Consider the following 27,266-nt stretch of genomic DNA (forward strand, 5'->3'; position numbering starts at 1 on the left):
AGGCAAAGCTCCACTCATCAAAACGGAACTGAGCCCAACGGGTGCCGCACGTGCTATATATATACCTGGGGTGACGTCGACGTCGAGACGGAGGCGTCCGAGGGACATCAACTCGATCAGGCATCGATGCACAGCGCCCCCTGCTGAAAATAATTTTCTGAGGCAGCAAGCCAGATATTGGAAATATCTAAGATAAGGAATACGTGGGAGGAACATCCAGTCAAAAGAACATTACCATGGGCAAGGGACTGTGATCCGCCACATGTTGCATTGCCACACCTACCCATGTTCATAAGATGAATCCTGTTAGTATTTCACGGAACAACACACCTATGGCCCATATGTCAAGACAAAACCCTCATGTCCAACTTACCCTGTATTTTACCAGCTCACAGAAAGGAAAGCATGTATATCCCCATCTGTACTAATTAACACTTCAGGATTTGCAGATCACATTTGCTCTGCTCCACCAATACCCACCTTCCTCTATTTCAGTATGTAATGCCAAGAAGCCACCAAAATAGCTTAAGCCACATCATACAAGATCCATTTACCACACATTGTTATAAAAAATCTATGACTTTAACATTGTCGCACATCATCTCCATGGAGATGGTAACATTTAAAAAGATCCCACTCTACCACAAGACTTCAATAGCACCCTTATCAAACAAAAGATATCTGTGAGGACTAAAACATCAATATAATCAAACACCATCTCTGTGGGGTCTTCAAACTCATTTATACCACACACCATCTCTGTGGGGACTTGAGCACCCTTATAAACACACACCGTTGCTGTGGATACTTGAACATCACTATATTCAAACACCATCTCTGTGGGTCTTCAACCTCACATTTATCATACACCATTTCTAAGGGGAGTTTAACAGCATTATCATCACACACCATCTCTGTGGGGACTTAACCATCACCATTATCACACACAATCTCTGTGAGAACTTTAAAGCCATTATAATCACATGCCATCTCTATGGGAACATCATTTTCACACTCAATACATGAACTGAACTGTGGTCTTCCATGGCGAACCTTTTGCATTTTGGTGGTTTAATTGCATGCACATTTTCTAGAAAACTGGTGTGGTTGGGGTCTTAGTGAGTTAGAGTGTGAATCAAATTCAAAACCAGCATTGTTGATGTGTGGAGGCCAGAGGCAGTGCCTGAGTCCTCGATGCCAGTATTGTTCGGTGTGGTTTCTGACAGTGGCACTTGGATTTCTCTGTTATCCAGACAGGAGAGCCCAACATCTATTAAATGACAGCACTATGACTTGAATTTCCACTGACTTAGGGGGTAAATCAAATAAATAGTGATTAGAGCTTTGGCAAGTCTGCATCAGGTTAATTTGGTATTAATATACATAAGGCTGCCATATGTGGGGTGGAATATGTGTGTGTAGTGTAAGGTAGCAGGAGCAAGAGGGGTATATCATTTTAGATGGGGAAGGGGTGGTGATTCATTAGGACAACCACTGTGGAGTTGAATACTAGACTCAAATGTTTCCGTTGCAGTTGTTTGTTGACCTCTGCGTGGCCCCTGGGTGGACTGTAACAATATTTTTTATCACACACCATCTATGTGGGGACTTTAGTGTTATCATTATAGCATACCATCTCTGTGGGGACCTCAACATCTTAGAAATGACACAACATCTCTGTTGGACTTTAGTGTTATCATAATCACATGCCATATCTGTGGAAACCTTATTTTGTACTAGTAATTTTTTAGTATTTTATAAAGATTAATATAGCGGCTAATGCCAAAGCGTTTAACATCATCATAACTACACACTATCACTGTGGGGACTTGAGTGTTATCACAATCACTTGCCATACCTGTGGGGATCTTGTATTATATTTATACATGCTTAGTATTTTATCTAGATGTCTATAGCGGCTAATGCCTGAGTACTTAACAGCATCATAATTACACTGTCTCTGTGGGGACTTGCATATAGTCCTACTCACACACCATCTCTATGTGCACCTTATGATCATTGTAATCACACACCATCTCCGTGGGGACCTTATCTTCATTGTAATTACACCCCATCTCTGTGGGGACCTTATCATCATTTTAATCACACATCATCTCTGTGGGGACCTTATCATCATTTTAATCACACACCATATATGTGGGGACTTTAGTGTTATCATAATCACTTGCCATATCTGCAGGGACTATATTTTCTATTTGTATTTTTTGTATTATATTTAGATTTATATAACGGCTAATGGCCAAGGGCTTAACAGCATTATAATTACACAAATTCTCTATGGGGACATGAGTATAGTTCTAATCACACGCCATCTCTATGGGGACCTTATCATCATTGTAATCACACACCATCTGTGTGGGGACCTTAGTGTTATCATAATCACTTACCATACCTGTGGGGACCATATTTGGTATTTGTATTTTTTTGTATTATATTGAGATTTATGTAGCGGCTAATGCCCAAGCGCTTAACAGCATCATAATTATACACTGTCCATGTGGGGACTTGAGTATAGTCCTAATCACACACCATCTCTATGGGGATCTTACCATCATTGTAATTACACACCATCTCTGTGGGGACATCAACATGATTGCAAGTACACACTGTCCCTGTGGGGACTGTTTCATGATTATCACACACAACCTCTGTGGAAAATGTAACTTTTCCATAATCAAACATGAGTCCTATAGGAAAGTTAATTCCACTATTATTATGCACAGTCCAAAAGATGGAAGCAACATCATTTCCATTAAACCATTTCTAAAGAGGAGATATGAGTTTGCTGGGAAGATGATGCCTGTGAAAGAATGAGATCTGAATTAGAATTTTTTATTTCGTTTTCCCCACAGTGTGTCAGCCTGGGTCAATCAAGTCATCTCCTGTGTCGCAGTTATGTTTTCTGGAATATTTTGAGTGCTTTTAATAGGGTTTAATGCCAGAAAATAAGTACCTTTTTAAGTTTCACATGCAAATAAAAAATCTTGTGGGAAATGCCAAACCAGCAAAATCCATCTGGTGTGATGCAGGCAGGTACTCACATGTAGCAATACAGTTGTATAATGTATGTGGGAGTTTCGTAGAGGAGCTTGGCTATACTGGTCAGGTCTAACATGGCGACATCTTTTTCAGAAAGAAGTAAGAGATGTTCTTTTCGCTACAACAAATTCAATGCGGTCGCGTCCCCTCGGGGAGTGGTTTAGCCAAGTGAGAATCACATCTGAATGGTTTAAATAAAAGGAAAAATCCCAAGTTGAGACCTCACCCAGTTTGTTCAATAAGTGTTTTATTATATTGATGCCCTTTGCGATGACACGTGTTTCGGTCCATCTTGGACCTTTTTCAAATCAGGGCTGGTTTATCAATCAATCAAACAAAAATGAGTGGTCACAAAATTATGAAGATTAGTTCCAAAATAGTATAAAAGCAAGAAAAAGTGAAAGTCACAAAAATGTTCATTCACATGTTAGACCAGTTATAACAAAAAGGTTGATGAATCAGAACAAGCCATAAAAAGTAGCAACAATTCATAAATCAAAGTAAACAAAAATACCAGACAAAAAATGGAATGGGGAAAAGGGAGGATTGTTGGGGGTCAAGAGATAGGCAAAACCACATTTTCGTTAGTCAATGTTACATGTAGTGTCACATCATCAATCAAGGAAAATTACATGTAGGTTGTCTCTTTTTACCTTGTTTTCATATATACTACCCCTTAGGGTTAAAGCAAATAGTAGCCTCTCTTCAAGTCTCGGGTTAGATCCCTTCGTAAAAAATACAAATCAAACAAATATATCACCTCCAATTGTATGTGTTAGATCACCATAGATATCACCTCATACTACGAGATAGTATAAATTAATGAACTCAAATATCTGTTACTTAGAGTGGCTTATTAATAATACTGTGTGTTATCCATCTATTTTATACATAGGTTTATGAGAAAGTAATGCCCTTTCATTATCTTTCCATTCCTTGGCTGACTTAGTATCTGGCTTCAAAAGTGTTTTGACAAACTAAACTTGTGCACGCGTAATTCGCCACGCACGGCTAAACAATAGCAAAGTTGCCGAGCATCTAAAACTCAGTCCCGAGGACACGGCAAGTCAATCTATCAAGCGCAGCATGTGCTACACTTGGGATGGTCTCTTACCTGTCAGCCTGGTTCTCGCGTCTAATCTCGTGCTGTGGATTCTCCTGAGGGGAAAGCGGTCTGCGCCTAGCCCCTCATTATTGTATTCTAGTTGTCATGGAAACGGATCCTTGCTCTGGTCCGTTTTCCTTTTTGTGTAACAGCATTTTTCCTGTCTTCATATGGCGGCCATTTAAGCTAGTGTTTGTATCGTTACTCTAAATTTATTACGTGCATGTTTCATGTTGTATTTACCATCTCTCATGATGTATGATCAATAAATGTTGGTATTGTATTAGTTCTAAATTAAAGTCACCATATTATTTCTATACGGAACCTTTTTAAGCAACCCTTGTTGCTTACAATTACGTAGTGGTTGTGTGTATGTTTGAGATGGGTTCTAGTCTCATTTGATAAATGTAATTAAAGCAAGTAACAGCTTAGGGTTCGTTGTCTACTAACATTGGTGTAAGTGATGTCACTCACTATGAGTGGCAATACGAGCATTACAATTCTCATAATAAGATAAACCTCTACGGTGTCGTACTGATACCTGTCCAGAAACAAAGATATACGTAACACATTGTACCAAAATCATGCTAATTCATTTTAACAGAGAAGGGTTATACAAAAGTACAGGGTCCTCTAAGGAAAGGACACCATCTCATTATCCGTATTTAGTCCAAGTACTGTGGCGTTCAGTTTGCAAATTATTCTCGCTTCTGCTTGTCTTAATTTCTTTTCCTTATTTCCGCCTCTTCTACCTAGTGAAATCTTTTCAAGGCCAATAAATCGTAATTCAGCTTTGTTGGCCATCTGATGTTTTTCCTGCCAATGACAGGCCAATGGTAGTCTTGGGTCTAGACTGCCAATTTTGGCTAGATGTTCTCTAACTCGTATCCTAAATTCCCTGATTGTGCTGCCAATGTAGACCAAATTACATATACAGATAATTCCTTAAACAACATAGTTTGATCTGCAGTTGATTGGTTGTAGAATCTTCAGTGTTGTATTGTTAGTGCCAGTAAATGTGTCCGTTTTGTTGTGGGCAAATTTGCACATTGTGCACGTACCACACTTCCTAAAACCATTGATTTAAGCCAGTTTGTTGATTCTTCGCCAGTCTGGTCTGGTAGGTTCGATGGACTCAATTTGTTCTTTATGGTTGGTGCCCTTTTGTATATGATCTTTGGTTTATCATCCACATTATTCGCAATGTTCTCATCCAGTTTGAGAAGGTACCAGTGTTTTGCTAGTATTTTGTATAGATTTCTGTGGTCACTAGTATATTTAGTGATGAAAACTATTGTTGGTTGTTCCACCCCTTTAGTCTTAGGTGTTAAAGTATGCTCTTGGGTTAGTGTTAGGCTTTTTTCTAGTGCTCTTTTGACACATTGTTCCGTATAGCCTCTTTCTGCCGCGTCTCCTCTTCCTTCTCCTGAGGGCAGGGAAGGGAGCACCATAGCTCTCTCTCTCGGCTACGGACGCTCCTTACCTTCTCTTTTAGCGGTGGAGTGCCGCAGGGCGCACCTCAACGCAGGGTGGCCCAGGCCTGCACCGCAGCGTAGACGACAAGGGGCAGGCCAATCCAGGCTTGCGGTGGGTTTTGGGCGCCCCTCTTCTCACTCCCCCTTCTTTCTCTAACCAGCACAAGTGAGGGGGAAGGGACATTGCCTTCTCTCCATTTTCTCTTCTTTGGAGACGTTGACTTCCTAGTCGCCAATGTTATAGGGGGAGGGCGGGCCCTGGACATCATACCAGCCCCCCCCCTGTGACACTATGGGTCACCAGTACCACGGAGACCTTATACCTCTGCAGGTTAATGGGTGGGGGCTGGTCATGGACATCGCACCAGACCCCCCCTGAGGTGCTATGGGACACCAGCACCTATGAGGCCCTGGGCCTCTAGGGGTGGCAGGTCTGGCCCTGGCAGCTCATAGGGACCCGAGCTGTATTCCTGGCAGGGGGCCCCATGGCACCCTGCCCTGCAGGCCCTGGGTGGGCCTGCAGGCCTCAATGAGAGACACACTCAGATCATTCAGTTATGGAGTCTGCAACCGTTCTCTCGCACGTGCCTGCAGGGCTCCCTTTTATTCACTTGGGCCATGACAGAGTCATGGCCCATCTTAAAAAGGCAATGCCTATGGGAGGGACACATCCCCTTAAAGGAGAACACACATGGGATGATTCACTACACAACAGATAGTAGCCCGATTTGACAGTCTGAGCGACCCTTATTAGACTTTCTGGCTATGCAGATTCCTCAACATTATTTCTTTCGGGCATTTATTTTCCGGGCGCGGGGGGATACGATGCCATTGCCGCGGAATGCTTTTGTTAAGCTCTCTCATTTACCTGGGCGTCCTGTTTTGCCTTTTACTATGGCAACATCAATGAAGCAGTCCCCCTGGTCTCGCAAGATCTGCCATCCTGCAGTCAGGCAGGTCGTGAGCGCTAGTGAGTCCCACAGTAACCAATAACACAGTTTGCCTGCTCAACAAAGCTAGGCTGATGTCCGCTGCATCCCAACACAGCAGATTAAGCCGTGAGGCGTGCATCCTTAGGGATTTATATACATCTATATGCAGCAAGACTAAAGGAATTTTCCATCGCAGAAGCACCCAGCACAGCACTTGCCATACCCATATCCAAATTACGCAAAAATAAAAAGATTCAAGCTCAGAGTGACTTCCCCCTTTATAGGAAGGGGGGGAGTTTAAACAACAAAAAGGATCCGCTCAAAGAATAATGACTGTGACTAGGATGCGGACAAAGAGGTAATCATGACTTTACCAATGTGCATATGGAGGCACGGCCAAACAGTGTTCCTGATCTCCCATGAATTCCATCACAGAAAAATAGTGTTTCCCACTTCACAGCATTGTGCAATATACCAGCTCAGGTGATATTAATGTTGTTTCCTCTCTGCTGACACTATCAATACGGTAACACACTTTGGGCCTCATTACGACCCAGGTGGTAGAGGGTTAATGGCGCTGGTAGAGCTGCTGGCGCTGTTAATCCCCAACCGTCTCATTACGAGGTCTGCTTGCGGGACCTGCTAAGGACGACTGGTAAAACCAGGCGTCCTTAGCGGGTCCCGCGAGCAGACCAGGATGCTAACAACAGGCCTGTCATTAACGGTCCCGTTGTTAGCATCCTCCCCATTCCCATTGAGCCCTATGGGGGCTCAAATGTGAATGGGGATGTACCGGGTCCGGGTTCCTGGAATGGGGAAATAACGGGCCCTCCAAGGTCGGAATGGCCCAGTATTTTCCCATTCAAGGAACCCGGACCCGGTACCCGGTATGGGGGTAGCCATGCCGCTAAAACCGGCATGGCTCCCTCCATACTCGGAATGAGGCCCAATTGACTTTTCTTTTAAATAGCCATACAAAACATCTTCACAATCAACTCACAAAGCTGTTCAGCATAAATAAATCTATGGATTTTAACAGTGTTGTTATCCCTGACACAGTAATCTGCCGAGAAATCTTATCCTCTCTTACCATCACTCTGCCTCCCTTAATATTTGCATTCAAAATAAGCCTCTAGCCCTCTGACTGTCGCTCCTACTCAGGGCCATCAGGTGGGGGTGGGGAGTGGAACCTGAAGGTCAGATTGTCCTTGGTCTTGTGTTATAGACGGTGTTTCGCAGGCAGTGTTGAGTGGCCATATATTTCTTCTTGTGTTTTGGTGGCTTGGAACCGAATCTGACAAGGCGCCTGAAGCTGCCAGTACCCTTTCTGTGCTGCATTCCATTAAGTTGTTCTTTTCTTTTAACAACTTCCTGCAGCCAGTCTGCCGGGCCATCCTGCGTGGACATTCTCACCTCTTTTTTATTATCAGACTGGAAGGCACAATTCAATAGCTTGAATTTGCAAGTGCCAACAGCTGTCTCCAACCTCACAGCAGGCTTTCACATAAGTGGTCTCCTTTTCTTTTGAAAATGGAGCAGTTCATAATCTCTTTTGAAATCAAGAAAGTATGCATTGTTTCATTAACTTTGTCAACTTCTCAAATCAATCAAGTCACAACGTGTCCTTGTTTCTGACAATCCACTTAGATGGGTTTAAACATTAGAAATGCACCCGTGCTATTCTACTATTTTATTGCATTTACCTTTGAACGTATGCAAATGTTGTGACAATCGCTCAGATAAAATTGAACCATGCTTGTTTTGCATGAAAGATTATATATTCTTATATATTTACAGGTACGCTTTGGTGGGTGGGGAGATTCCCTCAGCATACTTGCCATCATGACCCATTCCATTCTCTAGGTTCTTATCCAGTCCTGGTTTTTCTTTGTATTCTGGGACTTGTAGTCTGTGTTTTATAATGGGAAAAGTTAAACTACAAGTCCCAGAATGCAAAAACAAGAAACGAGACTGGATAGGCACCTACAGAATGGAATGAGTCATGTTGGCAAGTATGCCTCAGGGGTGGGTCTCTGAAAGACAACATACAATTTATGAAAGATATTTTGCATCCAGAGTTAAGCCAATTATTTCTTCCTAATGCACAATATATATTTGAGTGGAAGGCTTGGCAACAGGACCCAATGGTAACAATTTGCATGTGACAAACTCAATGTCCACCCAGGTTGTAACAAGTACACAGATGTGTGTTTATAGAACCGAGTGACTGCTGTTAATTGATTGCATTTCAGGGAAGCTTGGCTACAGCGCTAGAATCTGAGGAATGTTTAAACAATAATAGCTACTTCCTCGATATTGTAATATCGGGCAACCTGTAAACAGCAAGTTTTCTATGATATGTTATGCATGTGGTTTTAGGGCATAAACAGAATTTCTTCTTCCATTTGCACCAGTCCGCTATGCTGTCATTTAGCAGGCTTCTTCCATAAAGCATTGCTGGGAAGGCATTCCAAGGAGGTTTATTTCCACAGAATGCTTTTTGAGATGCCTTTATTTCCTAATGTTATAATAATGTTCATTTAGAAATCCGACCCACCATGCCATAAGCATGGATTCTAACCATGTCAGTTAGCTACTCGAGCAGGAATATGAATGCCACCAGCAGGAATATTCCGGTATCTTCCATTTGTGTAGTGCCTACTGATAGAACATTCAGTACTGGTAGGGAGGAGCACAGTCAGTAGATATTTGGGATAGATAAGATACCTAGGAAGTCATTTGGAAGGAAAAGGTGGAGGAGCTATGTGTACAAATGGAAAGAATGTATTTTGGACTAAGCTATATTTTATGGGTGCAGCAATGAAAGAACAGGAGAAAGGTGTTTGCTGCGCCAGTGGGTAACCCTGGAATGTGCTCATCTCTTGGCAAGCCAAGGCATGTTAAAACAACGCACATGAAGACACAGACAGCAAAGGCTGTCTACGTCTTTATTTTTTTAAAAATGTATTTATTTGTAACAACACTGTTAAAATCCATAGATTTATTTATGCTGAACAGCTTTGTGAGTTGATTGTGAAGATGTTTTGTATGGCTATTTAAAAGAAAAGTCAATTGGGCCTCATTACTTAACAATCAAACTTTACACACATTGAAACGATTCATCACAATAGTTAACAAACAGCTAAACCAAATGCATTTCATATAGGGACAAAAGCAGCTTTAAAAAGTTTAAAACATACATTAACAGGCTCTCATTAGGATTATTCAGCACATTACACCATAAATCATACCAAGATAAAAACAGGCGAATGCTAAAATGTCCTTTAAAACACTCTTCACAGAGATCTCATAAAGTTTGGTAATCAACAAATAAATGTTTCACGGTCTCAACTCCCCACCTACAACAGCAGCATATGCGATCAGCTCGAAGCACCCCTGAACAACTCCCTATAGTATCATTAGTTAATGGGAGATTCAATTTAATCCGCAGCCAGAGGATTCTGAGGAGAGGGGAAGCATGTTTAATCAAGCATTGCTGTGCAGAGTTATAATGTTTAATGCCCGTTAGAAAATATTCAGAAATGGTATAAGACATAAGCTTCTCCCTGTTCAGAATCCAGTCAACCTCAAAGTGTACCTATTTAAGCTTGCTTGTGTTACGTGCCAATTCTTCAATGGGTTTATCAACCAACATAAGGAGCACAGAGTTCACCCGATGCTCAAAAACAGCACAGTTCCCCTGGATGAACAAAAGGTTAAGTTCCTAGAACAATGTAAATGCTGGAGGGACCATTACACAATGCAGAAGCAAAAAAGACAATTCCAAGATACCTTGGAGCTTAGAGGGGAAATGCCCAAAATGCACCTTGTCGCCGAAAGTGGGGTGCCACCCGGAAGCTTTAAAAGGCATTTCCACAAATATGCCTCTTCCTTGTCCCAGTCTAATTTGGCCTCTTTAAATTTAGCCACATAAGTCAATTTCGGGACAATCACCTGATTGTATCCATTAAGAGCAGGGATTAAAGAAAAACGCCCATATTTCTTGTCTTATATACGCAATTGAGATACCTCTGTAATTGTATTCAATCTCAGTGCGTTTGACAACAGCATAGAGCGTCTGGAGCTAATAATAACTCCCATGTATTTAAACTCAGATACAACCTGTAACCTTGCACCCTGAATATGCCATATAAAATGTGCTCTCCCAGAAACACTTTTTCTGCGATTGAAAATCACAATTTTTCATTTTCGGACGCTGATCTTCAAACCCAGAACCTTCAAAAATGTGTGGGCTCTCGACAGAGACCTCTGGAATCCTATAGGTGTATAATCAACTAAACAAGGTCATCTGCATAAAGAAGATATTGTATGATAATATGACCCAATCTAGGGGGATTAAACCGTGAGCCTTCCAATGCAGCCCTGATACCCAAAATATACAAATTAAAAAGAAAAGGAGCAAGAACACATGCTTGTCCTAAGCCACGTGAAACAGAGATCCACCCTGAATAGCTCCCACGGTTGTCAAGTCTGACCTTAATCCTGAGGTCTTGATGTAGAAATTCCACCATCAGTATAAGGTCCTCCGGGCAGTCACACAGCCTAAGCATTCCCCATAACCTATTGCAGTCGACACAGTCGAAGGCTTCTGTAATATCGAGGAAGGCAAGATTAGTACTTACCTCTCTAGGCCCCCAACTTGTGCTTAATTTGTAAATAAATAAATTCCAAATATTTTCTTGGACGCCTCTATCGCATTAGGGTTGCAGTTCACCATCCACTGCTGCTCCCATCCACTGCTGCTCCACACAGTGACACCTTAAATGGGGTTACAGCTGCAAATCCCACTTGCTCACTGAGGGGGTTATGTGGGCACCACCCATGGCAGATGTGTGATTTACAAATACCAATCAAAATAACATAACAATAATGGTGACTTGAAATGAGACATCAACTGCCGATTCATGGAATTCATTGCGCCTAAAAAGGGGGACTTGCGCACGAAAACGCGTGCAAACGCCTGTTTGTTGATTCATGGAACACAATGCGCGTGGTTCACCGGTGTCTTGCAATGAATCCGCACGGGTCCAACACGTCACTGCGACACTACGAACGCCTTGCGCAAGACTACCAGCCAAGGGGCGCACCGTCTTGTGCAGTCACCTAAAAAGGGGGCGGAACACGTGGAATGGGGAACAACAAGCATAAATGTGGGCATTACATAGGAATTACCACAGTAAAATACTTGCAATGTCCACACGCGTTCTTACAACACGTATTCATGGAATCAAACAGGTCTCAGCAGCGCACAGGAAAAGACACGCTAATCCAGAAACACGACCTCCAAGCGAAAGCTGACATAAGCGTCACTGCACACAAGTACAATGCATAAATAGACACGCAAAACACAAACGTACGTATACAGCTATGATGAATGTGCCATTCCTTGCAGCAGTGATCGTGGGACACCGCAGGAGGAGGAGGAAAGCCAGGGCCTGCATTTTTTTTACCCAGAACCAGCCTTTTTGGGATGCCTGATGACCAGGTTTATTGCAGGTATAGGTTCACACCTCACATCATCCTAAACCTGGTCAGGGAGTGGGAAGATGACCTCACATCAGCCACACTGTGCTCCCAAGCACTGAGCCCCTTGGAAAAGGTGCTCAATGTACTGTATTTTTTGGCCACTGGGTCATTTCAGCGGACAACTGCCATAGTCGGGGGCATTTCACAGGCCACGCAGTCACACTGCCTACACCAGGTATTGGCAATCATGACTACATGCCCCTCAGTCCGCAGGCACATATACATTACCAGAACACCCGCAGAAAGGCAGTCCATGGTCCAGGACTTTTACAGGGTTGCACACTTCCCTAAAGTGCTCGGTGCCACTGGTTAGGGCCACTGAGCACATCTATCGGAATCGCAAGGACTGGCATTCCATCAACGTGCAGGTTGAATGTGATGTCAAGGGAATCATTACCTCTGTATATGCTAAGTTTCCAGGTTCCACCCACGATATTTTCATATACAGAATGTCACCCCTACACCGGGCCCTTGAAGCTGGGAGGCATGGCAACACATGGCTCATATGTGAATACAAATGGCCCTGCAAATGCATGCATGTCTCACACAGGCTAAACCACACCACTGACAAGCCATCTCACCTCCACAGGGGACAGTGCCTACCCACTGAGCACCTACATGATGACGCCAATACGGAACCCCACCACACCACCCCAGGTAAGATACAACGCAGCCCATATTGCAACTAGGGGCATAGTGGAGTGCACTTTCGGAGTGCTAAAGTCACGCTTCCGCTTCCTTGACCACTCTGGCGTAAAGCTACTATATGCACCACCAGTAGTGTGCAGGATCATTGTGGCAGCATGTGCCCTGCACAATATTGCAACACAGTGGGGCATACCGGTGGACATGGTGGTGCCCCCACTTCCCCAACCGCGTGCACGGCTGCTGCACATGGGAGGAGAAAGGGCACGTGGTGAGGCTGCCCGTACACAGCTTGTGGCACAATTTATCACCTGAAATCCACCCCTGCAGAGTGCACACAGGCATGGCACATTCCAGCTGACAATCGATGATGACAAAGGGACAATCATCTGTCCCAACCTTACTAACCTGAGAATTTGTCCTTGGAAGTGCTACATTATGTGCATCCCTTACAACTAAAACAAAACCAATATTGTGTGCACAAAAGGCACACATGGAAGATGCAGTATGCCACCAACCCTGTGCAAAAATACACATCCAAATGACAGTATGTCACCTAAAGCCTCCCAAACTACATGTCACCTTTTTAGCATGCCAAGCAATGTCAACAGTGACACATAAATGCCCAATGCATAACAGTACTGTTACAAAGCACCCAACGATAGACTGAACAAGTACTGAAATAACTCACTGTCACACATCAAAACAATCATGTACACAGGAACATCAATTGGCCAGTATGACATACCCAAAACACGGGACACAACAGTGAATATGTCTGACAGTCATTAATTAGAACACCACAAGTGCCTCAATGTGCCCTAACTGCCAAATGGAACCCTTCCATTAGTAGTGTTGGCCTGCCAACTGAATGTGGCATGGAAGCGCATACAGCAGGAAGGCCAACAGCAATAGAGACGGGAAAGCAAATACATGAAGCTGGAACATGAACAAAGGATGTATCTCAATGTCAAAACAAAAATGGATGGCAACCATGCACTGGACAAACAATCATGTATCCCACTAGGGGTGTATACACAATTTGTACTTGAGACTGACCACAGATGAAACAGAACCTCAATGCCTCTGTGTAAGTTACTTTCACACGCTGCACTCCTTGCAAGCCCATGGAAAGGGAAAGCAGGAGTTGCATATGTGTCTAGACCCTAAGGCACAAACAAGGAGAGTACCAACACAAGACAAGCCTGTATGGGCCCAGCGGGAACCTACAGTGGATGCCCTTGGATGCCACACAAAGCAACACACTGTCACATAAATGCAAAATAGACTAAGCAATATAAAATAATATAAAAAGAAATGAGGGGGGACCAACCAGAAGGGTGGGGGGGCAGGGTGCACCTCAAAACCCAAATTTGTTGATGCAGAGGGGGAAAAAAAAAACCTCCATGGGTTTGTGGTCGGCACAGCCATCATGAATTGGGAGAGCTGTTGCTGCTGTCGTCACACTCTGGTGTAGCAATAGAAGGTGTCAGTGATAAGGGAGGCTCACCACGTATAGCCCTGGCCTGGTTACTCCATGGCAGGGACCATGCGGGACTGAGATGTGCGCATCTGTAACAGGATGGCATGGATGTCTGCATGCAACGCCTCACGGGATGCACGTAGTTCTGCTTGCAACACCTCACTGGTTGCTCTCAGTTCCTCAGAGATGGTGTGCGTCAACTGTCGCATGTGCTCTTCTGACCGTCCACTGCGTGCTGCCTCGAGTGCAGTCAGTGTAATTCGCAGTGACCTATCCTCTTCCCTCAGGGCAGCCCTGTGGGCCCAACCCTCTGCAGCCATGGCTGCGAGCAGAGACCACATTTCTGCCCGTCGGCACCGGTTGCTGGCCTGCATCTGCAGCATGTGTGAGTGGCATGTGGACCACAATGCCTGCTGCTGGAGCTCCATCTGTCTTTCTGGGGGGAGCATGGAATTGCCACCCTATCCATGCCCTGAGCCAACATCTCATATGCAGCCCCCTGCTGTGGGCAACAGAAGACATGGACTGCTCCCACACATTATCGCCTATTGGCCCACGGGCACCACGTTGGCGTGCCCCACACTGGCTTGGCCCAAGTAAACCTGGCTCTTGATGTGCTGGCACCGTCTGTGACTGCAGGACTGCTTCCCTCCCTTGAACAGCTGTCCCAGGAACAGGAGCCAATACTTTGGAGCATGGTCTTGCACCCGTATTCACCACAGACCGATGTTCCAACACTGACTGGCCTTGTCAGGGTCTTCCCCCACTACAGATGTTTGGGGTAGGCCAGCACCCACAGTTGATTCACTCACCTTCGACAGTTCCAATGAATCCGGTCCGTTTCACCACCAGAGCCACAGGCTTCCTCAGAGGCAGAGTGAGTAATGTCCAGGATGGACTATAGCACCAGTGGATCTTCATGGGCTACCACACCACATCCTCCACTGGTGCCTAGCTGCGGCCCACTCTCCTGCACCTCCTCCACCTCCTCTGCATCCAGTGGCTCATCACCTGCAGAAGGACAGAAAAATAAATTAAGACGTGTTTAAATAGCATAGCCCACACACATAGGTATCACAATGTAGTCATGCTAAACATCAACCTGCCATGTCAGTGAGGTCACAAACTCTGGAACATAAGCAGTGTCATTGGAAGGCAAGAGATCATGAAAGTAGACATTGATGTGTGTCAAAGGGCACAACACCACATGTAGTACATGGTGCATAGCACCTGCTTCACACACAAGCACCAGACTGGCATAGTTGAGTCACCAGCATCACTGATGCACACACACAGATGCCACTAGCATGGCCATGCCTAAACCGTCAAACATCACGACACGGAAGTTGATGCCTACTGTCCCTGATCCATGTACAATGCTTGTGACATGACATGGGAATACCAATTACCAAAAACACAAGTGTCCCACAGTGCTACGATGCTAGGGTGGTGGGACAGAGTGAAGGCAGGCACACTGATTCCATGAGTCCAGGGCACATTGACTGAACGCAAGGGGATAGGCATGCAGAAGGTGAGACCTGGGTTTGGAACTGTGAGGGGTCATTTCAGTACATGGGAACGTGCTCAACGTACAATAAAATGACGTAATCTGGAAATGCAAAGTTGCTGGCTGACGGCAGTGTAAGGGCAAGTGCATGAATCGGGTGTCAAGTGTCGTCAGGGGGTTGTAGGGATCTAGCAAATACCCCCCAAGTGAGGGTTTTGTCTGGGAGCCAGTGCCATCATCACAGTCCTAGGGAGATACCTGGCCCCAAAACCAAAAGGACCATTCACACAGTCCATTCCTAGATGAGTTGCAGAGGGAAGAGAGTATAAGCACTGAAATATTTGTATAGTATGTCGCAGTAGGCCAGCATATGACTGACCAGTCCCCTGGAGACAATGAGCCACTGGGGAAATGAGCTGAAAGGCAGGATACCACTGGGGAGGTACAGCTGTCAGGGTGACCTCTCACAGGAGAGGATGCGAGTGTGCATAGGAAGATCATCACAGGCAATACGCTATAACATGATGCAGCTGGAAGAGGGCCAAGAGAGGCTGGAGAGAGAGTGACATGGATTGAGTGAGCAGGAGTGGTGATGAGGATTGACCCAGTGTGCAGCACATTGTCCGTATGCAGTCTGTATGTCAACAAGCACATACCAGTCCACCATGACATGGTCAACCCATGTCAGTCATGAAAATGTGGAAATCACTGCAAAACAATTGTTACACTTCATCAAAGCAACATACACATGTCCCGGACACACATGCATCACCACTCACCGGACGATTTATCATAAATTGGCAGGTCTCCCACACCTTGGAACTGCTCCACATCAATGAGATCACTGACAATATCCTCATGTGGAGTGAGTTCCTCATCCTCTGATTGTGTCCCACCTCCAGTCACCAGAGTAGAGGCATAGGCGGCACCCAGCTTATCCTTGGCTCTGTGTCGGAGATCATTCCACCGCTTGACCACCTCCCGAGTTGTGCGCCTCTCATGGTCCATGGTGTTAATAGGATCCGTGACGGCTTGCCAGTGGGCCATATGCTGAGCAGGCGTATATATGCTCCCTTCCCGCACAAGCATGTTATGCTTGTGCTCCAACATGTAGTCCACGAGAATGTCCAGTTCCTCATTACAGAAGCTCTTCTTCCTCGATGTGTGGTGCTCCTATGCCGTGCCATGGGTTGGAGCCTGCCCTGCTACTGAACGCTTTTGCTTCTTGCAAGGTTGTGCAGACCCAGCGTGGCTTGCACCACGTGGGTCAGTAGGGGCTGGAGTACTGGTGGACTGGCCCATGGCATCAGCCACTGATGGGATGACAGTAGGCTGGCTTGAAGGTATCTGTACCAGGGTGCTGGGGACAGTAGATTGCACTGCACATCTCTTGCCCTTACGGACAAGGACATCTGCCCCTGAGTCACTGTGGGCCTGGGCCGGGACCACTACAGTCCGGGCTGGCGGACCCTGAGCCTGGGTGGTGGTAGCCACAGCTGCCCCTGCAGCTTCCACAACCTGGCAGCTCTGGACAGCAGATGACACTGCTGGTCTGTGACCCTGGGTGCTGGTCACAGTAACTTGCACCGCACATCCCTTGCCCTTACGGACAAGGACAACTGCCCCTGAGTCACTGTGGGCATGGGCCGGGACCACTACAGTCTGGGCTGGGTGGTGGTAGCCACAGCTGCCCCTGCAGCTTCCATACCCTGGCAGTTCTGGACAGCAGATGACACTGCTGGCCGGGACCACGGGTGCTGGGGATGTCAGCATCAGCTGCATCTCCTTGACCCTGTTGGGTGGGGAGAATAGCTCTCCCTGCAGGGGCTTGGACACCTTGGACACCTTGTCCACGTCACCCACCTCGTCCACCTCGCCCACCTCGGCCACCTCGCCCACCTTTGCCTTCCTTCCCACTTGTTGCCCTTCCAGTCATGGCACTGAAGGATTAGCGCAATGGGAGGTACAGGGTGCGTGATGTAATAAGTACCACTGTGCTCCAGCAAGGCTCTATGCAACCCCTAGTGAAAAGATCACGGGTTGTGTAACGCACAGGCACCCCAAAAACAAAAATTAACGTGTACGCGACCCCTTGGTAGCTCATGTGTGAAGTAAAAACATCACGTAGTACGCTGTGGCACCCAGCAACACAAGAAATGTGTACGCGACGAACACGTAGGGTACTGTGACCTCGAAAATGGGGTATGTGACACACAGGGGCAAACACAGTATGAATAATGCGTGCGCGTCTCACCATCTTCCTCGTAGAAAATAAAAAGAAAATTACACACGCGTGTGCGTGTAGGCAACTCCCCCGCCAAAACAAGAAGTATGCACTGTCACAGTAGGGAACAGATCACGTGGGACCCCATTGCTCCACAGCCTAGCTTCAGGGCCACCTTGCCAACCCACACCTGCCTCGGCGGTTGCCATGTCTGACCCTTCTCCATCTGAGGCAAGTGGCAACCCCCCAGGAGTGAGGCAGAGGGCTGCCAGCTTCTCAGCTAGGGAAGTTGCCATCCTGGTAGAGCAAGTTCTGGGGCATCATGATGCCCTCTTCCATGGACCATCGCAAGTTGGCAATGAAGGACAGAGGCATATCTGGGTGGACATCGTGGGTGCCATCAACACGGAGGGGGTGGCAACCCGCGACTACCATCATGTCCACAAGCGCTGGGAAGACTTCAAGCCCAGGACCCTCAATAAGGCCTGGCACCTCCTCAAGGCTGGTGATGATCGAGTGGGGCACCGGGGTCAGTGGACCAAAGACAAGATGCAGGTCCTGGAGCGCTTCTACCCAGCGCTATACGCCCAGGTCTTGGAGTTGGTTCTCCGTCTGGAGTCGACGTAAGTGTTCATGTGTTCTTGTCCACCATAGTGCATGTTGACGTGTGGCTGGAGTATGCACCTTGGCCTTATGTCTGGTATGCCTCCTGTACAGATGTCTGTGTGCATGTCCCTGACAGTGCTGCATGTGAGTCCATTCAAGCGTGTGCCACATCAATGATGTCTGTGTTGCAATGTGTGATGCACACCGGCATGTAACGACAAGCACATGTTTGCATACCTGTGTCTGGACTGTGACATGCAGGAGGTGTGACACATGGGTGCTTATGTCAACATCATGGACATGCATGGTGTACATGTGCATGTGTCTGAGTAGTGAGTGTGAGACTGGCCAACACTCCGGGATGTATGTTACTTGAGTTCTTGATTTGTGATTGCATCACGCTGCCTATTTGCCCTTGAGTGCACCGTGATGTGATAACTCCATGGCCTGCTTCATGACTTTTAGGTGATGTGTGCGAATGGGACGTGTATGACCCATGATGCGTGTGAGCTGCAGGCACAATTCGGAGGTGCTGCCAGTGCCTTGTCCAAGGATGTCAATGTCTGTTGTGAATGAGAGACATGATTGTGCATGTGTGTGAATAGCACTTCCCTGTGTGTAGTGGACGGTGATGATGCTTGTGACCTCTGACAGTGCCACTGATGCACATTAGCATTGTGACAAACACACATGTGTTCAGTACCCTGATTTTTGTGTTCTATGCTTCCCTATCCACAGCGACGTTGGAAGAAGAGGGCGGTGGGGAGGACAGGTGAGCCCGCACAGGGTAGACACTGCGGAAGACAGTGTGGAGGCATCCAGGCTGGTAGGGAGGGAGAGGAGGAAAAGGCCACATCAGCAGAGCCTATGTGGCCCGGCGGGGGTGATAACGTAGGTGTGACTAGTGCAGTCCAAGGTCAGGGACCGGAAGCAGTGCAGTCTGCTGTGGAGGTGTCTGTGCCTAATCCTGTCCCTGGCACTGCCACTGCACCAGTATGCACCTGCGAGCATGCCCCAGGCCGGACCCATCCACAGGCATCGGTTGTTTCCTCCCAGACGGAAACACCAATGCCTGCGTATGTCGCCATTCGGTACAGGGTGGAACCAGTGCAAGCCGGTCTCACGAGGCGGACAAACTCCATTCGTGATGATGTGCAGTCTTCCATTTTTGGGCATGCACGTCATCACAGGGAGATCTGCCATCTCACTGACTGGCCAGCACATTTCCTGGTATAGCAATGGGTGCGTGGGCTGGCCACTTATGTGAGCCCCCTTCTCGTCTGCCTCCTCGGTGCGCCAGTCGTCCTCCCTGCCGTCTTCCAGGCCAGATACCACCAGGGCCCCCTTTGCACCTGTCCCAACCGCGGCGACCACCCTGGTGGAGATCCCATCCCTGCCAGAGTCGGGAGTCGAAGGAGGATCAGCACAGGTGGTCACCATGGAGATCCAGCAGGCGACAGGACACGTGGCAATAGAGGAAGAACAGGCACCAAGCAGCAGGGCACATGCACGACAGGATCGGGGGCTGGCATCCTCCCGGAGGCTGTCCTTGAGGCGCAGGCACCAGGCTACTCGGTAGCAGCAGGCTCAGCGTAGGAGGCGACAGGACTCAGGGCTTCCAATGGAAGTGAGACAGGTATCGGCCATCGGGCAGGAGGAAAACATGGACCTTACTACAAGGATGTCTTCCGTGTTGGAGCCTTTTGGCCAGCAGATCAGAGCCGAGTGGCAGGGTGCACGGGAGGCCATCGCCAGGGCAGAGAATACACTGCGTCAGGCAGAGAGGCGGGCAGAGGTCCTCGAGGAGACTTGCCGGGAGTTTCGGAGTACCATGTTGGAGTCCCTGCAATTCCTCGAGGGGAGAGGGGAGAGCGGAGAGCCGCCTAGGGGAAGTGGACGCAGTGTTTAATGATGCCCTGGCAGAGAAATTGAGGGGACATGGTGAGTCGAAGGACTAGCCCGCTGCCATTGTATATAGTTATTTAGTTTCATTCTTTTTTTTTATTTGGAGTTATTGGACTTTTCTCCACTTTTTGTACATAGTTCTTTTTTGATTATATACTTCAGGATTATTGCACATGTATGGGACAATGGACCCTGGATGTTTGTATATAGTTCTCTTTTTTCACATTTTTTTGATGCTCACCATGAAGGAATGGTTTTCTTTTCATTTGTGTTTTCATTTGGACTTTTTTCATGGACATGAACCACATCTATGATTTCATATTCTAGTTATTCGCAGCCAATGTTTTTGCTTTTAGACACTCTTATTTATTGGCTCATTTCATGGTGCTTCTATTTAATTATTTTGATATGAGTATGACTTGAATACTGTTTTTAATATATATATTTTCATGTTAAATGAAAGTGGTGTCTGTTCTCGATGGTTTGACCCATGTTTGGCTCTTGCTTACTCTGTCCATGATGCTGCCCTATGTTGTTTATGTGTGTGCACACATGCATGCATGTGTCATGTTTGACTTCCAATGGCATGTGGCATGTTGTGGTGTGCATGAACAATGGATGGGTGTTAATGTGCACTTGGAGTGTGCAGCGTGTGGTGACATTTCATTTCACATCTGCTGCATTTATGTCTATCAGTCCACAGTGTTTTGGGGAAGTGGGGGTGTTCCATGAGTCGGAGCCTGCCTGCAGGTTGCTGTCACAGGTGTTGGGGGGGACATGAGGCGGGACCTGCCTGCAGGTTGCCGTCACAAGTGTGGGGGGGACATGAGTCGGGGTCTGCCTGCAGGTTGCTGTCACAGGTGTGGGGGGACATGAGGCGGGGCCTGCCTGCAGGTTGCCGTCAAAGGTGTGGGGGCGACATGAGGCGGGGCCTGCCTACAGGTTGCAGTCACAGGTGTGAGGCAGGGACATGAGGCGGGGCCTGCCTGCGGGGTATGGTCACGGGTGATGAGGGGGTTCCCATGTGGTGTGGGCTGCCTTCGGGGTATGGTCATGGGTGATGTGGGGAGTACAATGTGGTGTAGGCTGCCTATGGGGTATGGTCACGGGTCATGGGGGGCCATGTGGTGTGGGCTGACTGCGGGGTATGGTCATGGGTGATGGGGGGAGTCCAATGTGGTGTGGCATGCCTGCCAGGTATGGTCATGGGTGATGGCGGGCCATGAGGTGTGGGCTGCCTGCAGGGTATGGTCACAGGTGATAGGGGGGCCATGTGGTGTGGGCTGCCTGTGGGGTATGGTCACGAGTATTGGGGGAGTCCAATGTGGTGTGGGCTGCCTGCGGGGTATGGTCACGGGTGATGGGGGAGCCATGTGGTGTGGGCTGCCTGCGGGGTATGGTCACGGGTGATGGGGGGGCCATGTGGTGTAAGCTGCCTGCATGGTGTGTTCGCAGCTGATGGCTGCACGTGCCAGCCTTTCCACACGATTGGGCTGGTGGGAGCAGGGTACGTGCAGGCATTTCCACGCAATTTGGCTGGTGCGACTGGGGTATGCGATTACGCTGGGGTGCGGATGGGGTACACCCGGCCCTTTCCACGCAATTTGGCTGCTGCGTTCGGGGGTACGCGATTACGCTGGGGTGCGGAAGGGGTACATGCTGGCCTTTCCACATGATTTGGCTGGTGTGAGCGGGGTACGCGCGGGCATTTCCACACAATTTGGCTGGTGAGACTGTGGTATTACGATGGGGGGCTGTGTGCTGGCCCCATCAGGCAGTTCACTGGCTTTTTCCTGTGCACAGGGGCGTGTTGGGGGCATTACTGGCGCTGCTTGATGTTGATTGTGCCACGGCTACTGGTAATTTACGAATTCTATGAATACGCATGCCTCGCAATTGCCGGTTTGCGCCAGGGCAGGCGCACGCGTGGCGCACGCTCCTTCTCATCGCGTGGCGCTTGCGCTACTTCTGCGCTGGATTCCATGAATTGGGCCCCAAATGTTTAACAGCTTCTTTAGCCATGTAACAGTTATCACTTTTCTCTGATTCTGTAGGTGGCCACTTGAACATTTTGACCTTCCAACCACAGAACACAGAGCAAAGGTGCTTCTCAATATAGCAAAGTGATGGACAAAGCAGATAAAATCATCAATGGTTTTCTTGTTTTGGTCAGCACTCAGCAAGCCACTCTTCTTTACCAATAGATTTTCCCTTATTGTGGTACTGGTGCTGGCTGGTCATTGTCTTGTTGTTATTCTCTCTGTGTTGAGTGTCCTTCAGCTTCACTAATGGCACTGGTGACTGTGCCGCACCACTTCCAGTCATTTGCCAGTGTGAGTTTATGACTCAGTGAGTTGGTGGCCTGGCACAAGCCTTTGTATTGGTGAACCCCTTGCCAGATGCATACCAAAAGAAAAATGGGAGGTTTCCAGTCTAACAAGCCCACTGCATGTGTCTGCTAAGTGTCCCCACCTTCAGAGGCACAGCAGAGCCAGTGTAAGAACTGACACTGGTAACATACTCACATATACATGTGTGTGCCAGACTGCCTTCTAAACTAGTGAGCTGTATCTGTTACCCTGGCTTTCCGACTGCTGCTCGCCACAAATGCCTGAGTTATTCACCATGCTACAGCAGTGTTGCCAGTTATTACATTACCAGAGCAGCAGCATCAATGCCATAACTGACTGCAGCAGTGTGCTTGCATGACCAGCTCAAGTGCCCTCTGCTGTCCCCTTCTAGGTCTTTGTTATTCATGAAACTGGACATCTATTAAAGCAGCACCTGCGTGGCTCATACAGTTGTTGCTTGTGTGACTAAGACTGACCGACAGTTAAAAAAATAAATCTTGCATAATATAGCATCATAATGGACCTCAGATTGACACAATGAGTGCAGGTGCTGAGAAAGAAGTCCCAGGGCTCAGCCCTGAAAACACCCCCACAAATTAAGCACTGCCCCCAGCAAACATTTGGGAGGAGTTGCATGCCAGGAATCTGAATGTGCCAAGTTTGAAAAATGCTCCCTGAAAAGTGAGAAAAAACAACATTGATTTTTGGAGGGGCATCCTATTTATGTCATGATTACCAAAAGTATATATTTTTTTCACCTAAACCCTAGGCTTGTGCTTCTGCGCAAGACCTTTAAGGACACAAAGCCTTTCTATTGAAATGCAGTGGTCAGACTTTGAGCTTTCCGCAGTGTCATGGTGAGCCAAGGATTGTTTAAGCCACTTCCTTCCCTAGGCCCCCATAAACATCTGAAAGCGGTTGCATGTCAGAAATCCGAATTTGATACATTTGAAAAAAACTCCCTGAAAAGCAAGCAGAAACAACCTTGATTTTTTTGTTGCGTTTCCTATTTACGTCATGGTGTTTACCAAAACCCTAGGCTTGTGCTTCAGTGCAAGGTGCATAGGCACATAAAGCTTTGTTGATTGCTCTGCAGTGGTCAGACTTTGAGCCTTTCACAGTGAATTGTGAGCCAACGCATGTTGAGGCCGTCCCAAGAAGATTCAGACGCCAAAGCCTGTGTACTTCCTTCCTTCCAGTAGACTCCAGCAAACATTTGGGAGGAGTTGCATGTCAGTAATCTGAATTTGCCAAGTTTGAAAAGCAAGCAAAAACAACCATAACATTTTTTGGGGGCTTCTTTCTTATTTCATGGTTACCAAAAGGATTTTATTTTACAAAAACTCTAAGCTTGTGCTTTTGTGCAAGGCGCTTAAATGAACAAAGCCTGTCTAGTGGTCAGGCTTTGAGCTTTTCACAGTGTCATTGTGAGCCAAGGTATGTTGAAGCCATGCCCAAGAAGACACAGGCAGCAAAGCCTTTCTACTTATTTACTTCCCTAGGCCCCCAACAAACGTGTAAGAGGGGTTGCCTGTCAGAAATCCGAATTTGCAAAGCGTGAAAAAAGCAGCTCCCTGAAAAGCGAGCAAAAACAGCCTTGTTTTTGAAATATGAATATATATATATTCAATGAAAAAACTTTGTTAAGGGGACGTTATGGTTAAGTTGCACTAATAAAAACCAATGAAATTCACTGAAAAAACTTTGTTAAATGGACGTTATGCTTAAGTTGGACTCATAAAAACCTAGGAAATTCAATGAAAAAGCTTTGTTAAAGGGACTTTATGGTTAAGTTGCGCTACTAGAAACCTATGAAATTCAGTGAAAAAACTTTGTTAAAGGGACGTTATGGTTCCAAGTAAAACCGAAAAACCCCTGAAATTCGCCAGTTATGGCAAGCTAAGCAACCATAACTCGCGCCACCACCGTGCACTGCTAAGACTAACACCCAGGACATCAAAGATGACATCACAAATGTAATTGACATAACATAACATTTGCCACATAGGATGATGTCATAGCTGACGTATTTTGAGGTATAAAGCCTTTGTGTAACTAAAATGTATTCGAGAGTGTGTGAGCTATGACTTGTTATGCTTGCCAGATTTCCCTACTTTATTGAACTGATAATAAAGTAGTACTTTGACATATTCTTTCAGTCTGTCTGGTTATTTGGGCCTGAAAACAGTTATTGTGGTAATCCCGTTCAGCACGTGGTACGCTCCAGTGCTACTGCACGTTTTTGTAGCAGTGCGGATGGTTCAAGATCCATACCCTCAGAATCATGACATCTTCTACCATCAGCTGGAAGACAGCAAAGTTTCCTGTGAAGAGCGGGAGAAAAAACAAATGTAACCAGAGACGGTCTTCAGGTGCCCCTTTGAAGAAATTCCTGTCCGGTTCCCGCAGGCGCCCCGCGGACTGAAGGCAAACTTGTCGATTGGGGAAGAGTCGATATCGAAGGGCTCGAACTGAACAAATGGAGGTAAGTAGAAGCATCGAGAGTGGCAAATAAAAGCGAAGGGATCATATGGCATGTGTGTATATGGTGGGGATCATAACGGATTCGATTAAAGGAGAGATACCTAATTTCCTAATCTCAAGGAGACTAGAAGGGACCATATCAAACCCCGGAACAGAGTATTATTTAAGTGTTTCCTGTGGCTAAAACCCAAAGAAGGATGCGCAATACACTCCAAAATGCAGTAAAATAGGGTTGAGATACTCTTACTAGAGAGATTAAGGAAAACAATTGTAGAATGTAATGTGCACATTTTGTTTGGGGTTGTGAAAATATTAGTGTAAAAAGTTGACCCATTAGGTATTAGTTGTGGTAATATTGGTTGTAGGCTGAAACTATAGAATGATAGTAATACATTTGATTGATTATTAGACCCTAAAAAACAAGCGATTGGCGCCAATCAGTCATAGGACAGTAGTTAAAAAAAATATGATTCTTAGATTATCTATAATAAAAGCGAGATAGTAAGAATCGATAGAACCATAATCAAAGAAGTAAAAAGAATATTATTGTGTAGGCTTAAAAATGGTTTGGAGGATTGTTTTTGAGAAATAGGCAGCGATTGATGGTGTTTGCCCGAATTGATTTTTGTGATGTAATTAAACAAATTAATAACAGAATACAAAAGAACTGGTATGCATTGACAGTTAAAGATGACTTGGCATTATGGTAGACACTCCCCTTTTACACTTGTGCAAAACATTACTGAGATACACACCTAAGATTAGGAAATACCATGCCGAGTGGATAAAAGGCATGGTTCATGCCTTGGCCTCAAGAAGGTTCACTATCAAGAACAGTATTGCAACACATGACAATATATTTACATGCTTCATACTCAGGGAATTGTAATTCGTTATTTATAACGCGCTTAATACCCAGAGGTTTCTAAGCGTGGACTTGGGGATCAAACCAGTGTTACTCCACCTCGTCTTGCTTCCAAGGCGAGCGTGTTGCCCCTGAGCTATCCTCCCCTGACAAGTTACAGAAAAGGTTAGCTGTTTTACAGCTATGAAAAATGTACCAGAGCGAGAGAGAAGATCCGCCAGAGAAGGAGTGGATGCTCAATCAGAAAGAGGAGGACGTAGCGTCCTCGGCTCCTCTTCCTCCACCTAAGAACGATAGTACAACTGAAGACAAACAGGGAATTCATCCTTTAAAGTAGTTGAAAGCAGCGGTGAGGTATGTTAATCCAACAGACGTGCCCTCTCCCCCCCGCTTATAGTAGGGAGGATAACATGGAAGAGGGCAAAATTAAAGAGCATATTACACGGCCAAGGTAGTGGCTGTGTAGTTATGGTTAAGTTGCTATTCCCATAGGAAGAGCACTTTTTGGGCGGCTTATAACTTTGGTCCCCCTGGACGTATCCACACCAAACTTTGAAAAAATAAGTATATGGCCCACTCTGAATTTTTGGTGAGGTTTGGTCCGGGGGGGGCAAAGTTATAGGGGGGGTCCCAAAACTTTTTTTTTTCCATTAAGTGAATGGGGAAAACACTTTGCTCACACCTACAGCCCAAACCGTTGGACATTTGTGATGTCATCTTTGATGTCCTGGGTGTTAGTCTTAGCAGTGCATGGTGGTGGCGCGAGTTATGGTTGCTTAGCCTATCATAACTGGCAAATTTCAGGGGTTTTTCGGTTTTACCTGGAACCATAACGTCCCTTTAACTAAGTTTTTTTACTGAATTTCAAAGGTTATCAGTAGCGCAACTTAACCATAACGTCCCTTCAACAAAGTTTTTTTACTGAATATATATATATATATATATATATATATATATATATATATATATATAATGAACATAAAGAGCATGATGAAAGAAGGGACAGGCAGATAGAGATAGAAGAAGAAGCTAAGAGACAAAAAGGAGAGAAAGACAGAGCTTGTGGAGTGACAATAG

The 27,266-nt window shown here is 46.2% G+C and overlaps 1 protein-coding gene across 3 annotated transcripts in view; it reads right to left on the bottom strand.

Annotated features, from left to right (window-relative positions):
- The window catches only part of LOC138566695 (cytochrome P450 2C20-like), a 454,294-nt gene that overhangs the window by 398,922 nt on the left and 28,106 nt on the right, over positions 1-27,266 (bottom strand). The window contains exon 2 of one of the 3 annotated variants that reach the window (XM_069644281.1): positions 15,060-15,258. The exons of 1 other annotated variant lie outside the window; for it this stretch is intronic. Coding sequence is in view for 1 of the 2 variants with exons in the window: in XM_069644278.1 (XP_069500379.1) it covers positions 3,714-3,724 (11 nt within the window). In the remaining variant the exon portion in view is untranslated. Of the gene's footprint in view, positions 1-3,713; positions 3,740-15,059; positions 15,259-27,266 lie in introns of those variants that run through there. One more of the 3 variants, XM_069644278.1, reaches the window with a different exon arrangement.

This window comes from Ambystoma mexicanum, chromosome 2p (assembly GCF_040938575.1).
Source record: "Ambystoma mexicanum isolate Mex_15411 chromosome 2p, UKY_AmexF1_1, whole genome shotgun sequence".
NCBI classification, from domain to species: Eukaryota; Metazoa; Chordata; class Amphibia; order Caudata; family Ambystomatidae; genus Ambystoma; species Ambystoma mexicanum.